This window comes from Halyomorpha halys, unplaced genomic scaffold, assembly GCF_000696795.3.
Source record: "Halyomorpha halys isolate HHAL.00 unplaced genomic scaffold, Hhal_1.1 Scaffold5.1, whole genome shotgun sequence".
Classification (NCBI taxonomy): domain Eukaryota; kingdom Metazoa; phylum Arthropoda; class Insecta; order Hemiptera; family Pentatomidae; genus Halyomorpha; species Halyomorpha halys.
This window is the reverse complement of record NW_027106871.1, coordinates 455865-462121: the sequence shown is the minus strand read 5'-3', so window position 1 is coordinate 462121 and position 6257 is coordinate 455865. Positions and strand designations below refer to the sequence as shown.

The 6257-nt window shown below is 27.8% G+C and overlaps 1 protein-coding gene across 1 annotated transcript; it reads right to left on the bottom strand.

Moving 5' to 3' along the window:
* Positions 1 to 222: 222 nt before the first annotated feature.
* On the bottom strand, positions 223 to 2889 carry LOC136795247 (probable serine/threonine-protein kinase roco5). The gene is made up of 4 exons (XM_067045199.1): positions 2694 to 2889; positions 1883 to 2344; positions 1294 to 1557; positions 223 to 250 (listed from the first exon to the last, which is right to left on the bottom strand). The coding sequence occupies exons 1-4, from the start codon at positions 2711 to 2713 to the stop codon at positions 223 to 225; spliced, it is 774 nt and encodes a 257-aa protein (XP_066901300.1). The 5' UTR covers positions 2714 to 2889.
* Positions 2890 to 6257: the final 3368 nt, after the last annotated feature.

The following is a 6257-nucleotide window of genomic DNA, read 5'->3' as shown; positions in this document are numbered from 1 at the left end:
AGTGAATTGTCTAAATCTATTATGAATGAAAATATGAAAGTGAATTGTCTAAATCTATTATGAATGAAAATATGAATCTATCCATCATAAATTTAAAGAAAATGATTATGTTTCAATTAATAACAATAAACAATTACAAATTAAATTTATAATTTTAACAAAAAATCTTGTGCGGTGCGCACATCACACAACTTCCACTTACTAGCCTACTTTGCTTTCAAATTAATCCTTGCTAGTTTCAGAACAGAAACTATAGCAAAAAAAACATAAGTATAGCAATTTAAACAAAATTACTAAGCATGATTTTACGGAGTAGAATGTAATGACTTTCTTTGTTAAATATTATTTTTTTCTAAAATATTTGGCTTTCCAATGATATATAATATGTGTATATCATAATTCTTATCTCCGAAAATGTGATTTCCTGGAAAAAAAAAAATTATTTTCTTACATCCTTAAGTTAATTATCAAATCCTTTCATAGTATATATTAATTCATTTTTAATGAGTGGTTAGAATGTGAGATGGGAAATTTTTCCAAATAAACAAAATCAAAGGTACTTTCAGAGGAAGATTTTTTCAAAAATCTGCATTTAATCCCTTTTAAACTACTAAAACCAATCAGATATTAAAGACAACCTAATTTTACATAGATATTTTAAGTTTAATCAGAATTGTTTAAGCCTTTTTTTTTTTAAAAAAAAAGAAAATATGAAAAATTGAATCTATAAAGTGGTACTTCTGGTAAGTCGATTTTAACGAAAATGGTACAGGCATAAACCTGTCCTAAATATGTAATTTCATTGTTCGACTAGCTTTTGAGCAAGGCAGTTCACACACAAAGACCATTTTAAAATTTTTCACAATCACAATAGTTTTCCTTACTATATATAAGATTTTAAAATTTGCATTTATCAATCATTTATTAAAAATTATTTTTCAACTAATTCTGTCCAAAAAACAAGAACACATATTTTTTTACATTAAATAATAACCACTAAAGAAAAAAATTCTAGTAAACTAGGATATTTTGATAAGATTTTCAATTATTATTAATTTTACTGCTAATTTTGTTTTTGTATTACTTAAAAGCAAAAAAATAGCAAAATAGTTATGCAAATCAGCTAAGAATAAATTGATAACTAAATGAACAAAGGGTAAATTAATCACTGAATTTAAATGTTCTCATTAAAAGATGAAATCCGACGATGTCTCAGATATGACGACGTTTCATTTATATGAATTGATTATTTCAACCTTTATAATGAAAAATTAATAATAAAAACATAAATACCTAGGTAGTAATGGTCTGACACGAACGCCAACAGTTATTTGACTTTTTTCTCCTTCATAATCCGAACATGAACTTTGTAACGAAAGTTTAGCTTCTGACAGACTTCGTTTGATCTTTGAACTGTCATCACATCTTCTCTTGAGTCTTAAAATAGAACTTGCTGAATATGAACGATTTAATCTCTCCATTATATTACCACTTTCCATAAATCCTTCATTAAATGAAGGATTACTTTCTTCTATTGGTAATGATAATACGTCATTGCTGTAATAATATAAAATATATTATCAATTTACATACACAGAATTTAACTATTATAAATAACTTATAAATCATATGGTTAAAAAGTTTTCTTAAATAAAAGATTTCAGCGAGACTTTAATTTAACTAAGATAAAAATAAAGCTAAATCAAACAATGGTATCGTGAAAACTAATATTCAAAGTATAATAATGTGGAAACTAATATCCCTTACATATGACTTAATACATGTAATAAGTTACCTATTACATATACAAAATGAATTAAACTAATGTAAACAAAGAAAGGAAAGAAATTATACAAGAGCAATAAATATTAAAAATATATACCTGAACTGAAACAATATATTTGTTTCATTTTTAATAGGAGTTGCATATTTGCTTGGTGATTTTTGTACACATTTCACTTTTTTTGGAGTTGTCTTCACAGTTACTTTACTTGGTGTGGAGGTTGTTAAATTACCAACAACACGCTTTTTAGGAGTTCCATGTGAATTAGATTGAACAGATTTAGGGGTAGCACTCCTGGTAACTACATTATTTTGGGGTGATCTATTCGTCTTGTTCTGGCTCATCAATGGTGTTTTATTGATATTGACAGGTCGCTCTCTTTCCTTAGATTTTAAATGACTGAGTGGTGTTCCTAGAGGTTTCAAATTTTCTTCTGATGAATGTGGTGACACAACTTGAGTTTTAATTATATTTTTTTGAGCCTTTTCAATAGTTTTAGATAGTGAAGCAAAGTTAGTGTTCACTGGCATTTTTCGTTTGTGTGGAGTGATTTTAACTGGCCTGTAAATTATAAGGGTTTAACAAAGGTAACTGCCCACATAAATTTAAAACTAAATTCACACATCAACCATTGTATTTCACGTTACATCTAATAAACTAAAACAAGGATAGAAAAACTCATCCTTTACGCGATTAGGTAAATGTCATGCTTTACAGGTAATACAAGACGACCAAATCTTTAATTACTTTTAAGGAAAATTATCCCTTTAACTAGACAGAGGAAATAACAATGCGTAAAGAACCCATAAATATATAAAACAACTAAACCGCACTGACAAACGTTACTTTTGAAACTACAATCAACGGTTATGAACATTATTACGAAACTAATCACAAAACAAAAACTTACGTTGATTTAAACGTTGACATTTTTTAATATAATATAATGATAACACTGTAAAACTGAGACAAAAATAATTCTGAAATGATTACATTTCAGATCAAAACATAACGGTCATTTGATTCAAACTGACAAGGCTCAGGTTATCCAACTAGTTAAACGAACGAACTAAAACTCTAAAATCTAAATTAAAAAAAAAGAAGTCAAAATAATATACTGCTACGTGCTGAAGTTATTCCATTACTTTTTTTTTTCATTATTTTTTAGACTACAGATTAAAAACAAACTTGTTTTTCTTCATATTAATATACACTAAACAAAATCCATAAACGTAAAACAGAGAACTAACTAATTCAAAGTATTCTGGTACATTTGAAAATATTATTTAATTAAAAAATCATTGAACTTATTTTTAATAATTTTATTTTTAAATTGAATTAAGTTTGTGGATTGTTAACGATCTCACCTCTCCCCCCCCCCTGCCTTCAAATTCTCTTTCCCTTTGTATTATGTATTACCTTCTAAATTAGACACAAAACAGAATAAACTAACTCATAGATGCAAAATAAATCATAACTTGTAAATACAAATAGTAATTTAGTGGAATAACTTCAAGTAACATCAAACTATGAGATATTCACTTCTTTAACCAAATCCAATTAGTCGAATTAAATAAATTAGAGAAAAAAATGAAACTCAAAGGTTTGTCTGAGTAGAGGGGTTTTAGTTGATTCAACCAAGTTGCCCTATTGACATTAAACTAGTTAAATAAGTGTGATGATAAAAGTATATTTTGTTTAGCTGAAGTTGAATCAACTTGTTTTCTTTTTATACACTAGTCAATAAAACAAAAGAACCAGAGGAAGAATGTACTCTTTCTGTGCTATCTGTTTTACTGAATGATAATTGAAGAAGGAAACAGCAATAAATGAAAATTTTATTAAAATGGATTTAGTGAATGACACAATTTCTTCCTTATTAAAATACAATAGTTTATTTCATATCATCAGCAACGTTTCGGGAGATTTCCCCCATCTTCAGGCTGCTAAAAAACTTTTAAATTTTCTACAAAATCAAGAAATATATACTCCTTTTCACTATGCTGCCTCAACTTTTGAGTCTAAAATTATAACTATCATATAGTATCCCTAACCAGATAACAGATTCTAGTGCACAAGCACAAGCTTCTGGTATCTTGTCTTTCTTTTTCTGCTCCTCCTGTTTGAGTTGTCTCTCTTTGAGAACCAGTTTGCCTCCTAAATAATTTTATTTTTGCATAAATATCCAAATATCAGATTTCTGATCCATACGAGACCACAGGTAAAAAATGTAATAAAGAAACACAGCTCAGCTTTTGTTAAACTTCTATTAAAATTGATACTTATGATTAGCTATTTAGTAAGTATAAGTCATATGGTTGCAAAAGAGAACAAATCTCTTAGAAATCGCAAACTTCTTACTTCTTTTGTTGAACTAAGTAGTGTAGTAATAGTTACAATGTGGTTCATAATGGACCTTCAATTCCTCTACAAATAGTAATTCAATTTAGTTCCAAAACTAACCACGAAACAAAATGTAGTGAATAAAAATTAATATGTGTGAATTATTAGATAAATTGTAAACAAAAAAAATTAAATTTTTAGAGCAAACCTATTTATTATTATTTTTTTTTACAAATCTCATAAGTCTCATAAATATTTATTTTCAGGCAGTATATATCATTTCATAGACAATTTCAGAACTAAATTAAATTATTAATTTGTTGAGAAATTAAAAGGTTTTTAAAAACATTAATGACAATAAATTTCATGCCAGTCGATCAGCTTGAAATTTATTGACTACACCTTGAAATAATAACATTTCTTTCCCTTTCTTGGCACTGCAGCCCTATGCGGGCCTTGGCCTCTTCGCTAAGATTTCACCAGCTTTTCCAGTTTTGTGCCACCGGTCTCCAGTTTGTTACTCCACTTTAAAAGTTTCATAATATTTTAAGTTTAAAGGGAATGAGTTATCAATTCATTACATCTGAGAGAGATAGAGAGACTTCTGACATAGAGCTCCCTGACAAGTTCGACCTCAAGTTGACAAGCCTACCTGCAGCAAGAGGAACTACAAAACAACTCTTATCATCTTTGCTTCCTCACATCATAATGAGGACTGATCGTTCAGTGGTTCCACCACTATGCAGAGAAGATGTCTCTGCATAGTGCCCATCCTTTGGCAGGCAATGATAAAAATTTATTATAAAAAATACAATATATTTGATGATTAACAATTTCAATATTGCAATACTATTTTAAAAACTAATAAAATGTTCAGGTTGAATATTTATACGCTCTGATTTTAAAAATAAAATATTATTAAATTTCACTTTTTTTTTTTTGTTACCTCTTTCTTGGCTATTTTTGATATATGAAGGTTTATCCTGTAGTTACCACTTTATTTTAAGCATAATGGGAGGGTCAAGTTTTTATTCCATGGGGGAACCAGAGAACAAAAGTTAAGCTAACTCTTAATATACTTACATATAATGCTTATTTATCATTTATTAATCATCTCTTATTAAATTGCATTTATTATCAAATATTTGTAATGGATTTTATGTAAGATACTCATGGTTCTTGAATTGTTCTTTAAAAAGTCACTGTTACTTTTGACTACTTAAACCTCAATTAACATTTTAATGATCCCCTTTGCCTGAGCTTATCGTTTATTTACTGTTGTATTTGTAAGTATTTTTGTTAAAACAAACAAGTAACAAACATTGCATTTTCAATTTTTTCTGGGGAAAAATTTGTACCAGGGTAAAGATTTGTTAAATCTACAATTGACCTAATAACAATGGAATCATATTTAAATATGGAATGTGAAATAGATGCTTTTTAGGATAACAAAAAAAAGTTTTACTATAACTTGCTCATTGTAAATAATTTGTGGTTGGTGTTTATAAAACTTTATTTTGAGAAAATGCTTCGGGTAAATAATTAAAACAAACGAATTTGAAAAATGAGATTTTTATGCACATATTGGCAATGATATACATATACTACATCACTCATATCAGTTGGTATTAATCAAATAAGAACCATAGTATAAAAAAGACAGACTCATGAAACTATTATTTTTACAAGAGAAAATTTATTAAAAGCAATATTAAGAACCAAAGGATGCCAAATATAATGAAATACTAAACAAAATTAATCAGTTAACTGAACGAACTTTATAAAGTAAGTCATTATCAGGTCTCTTCCAAGAACCACTTTTGACAGTCCACAAAATGTATGGACCATGCACAGTACAAGTTTTCCCTCCCTAAACTTGTACTGCGCATGCTCTGTCCAGTTTACGGACCGTAAGAAATGGTCTTGGAACAGACCTATTATAACTGATTATGAAAACAAATGAGTAGTTTCAGTCATTTAATTAAAAAAGATAAATTAAATAATTAAACACCATTAGTTGGCTTCCAAACGTTTAATTTTATATTGTTAAACAGCAGTAATTTCCTCTTCGAACTTCTTTATGTAGAAAAATGATTATAAATTAATAAAATGAGACTTCAGCTCTAAAAAA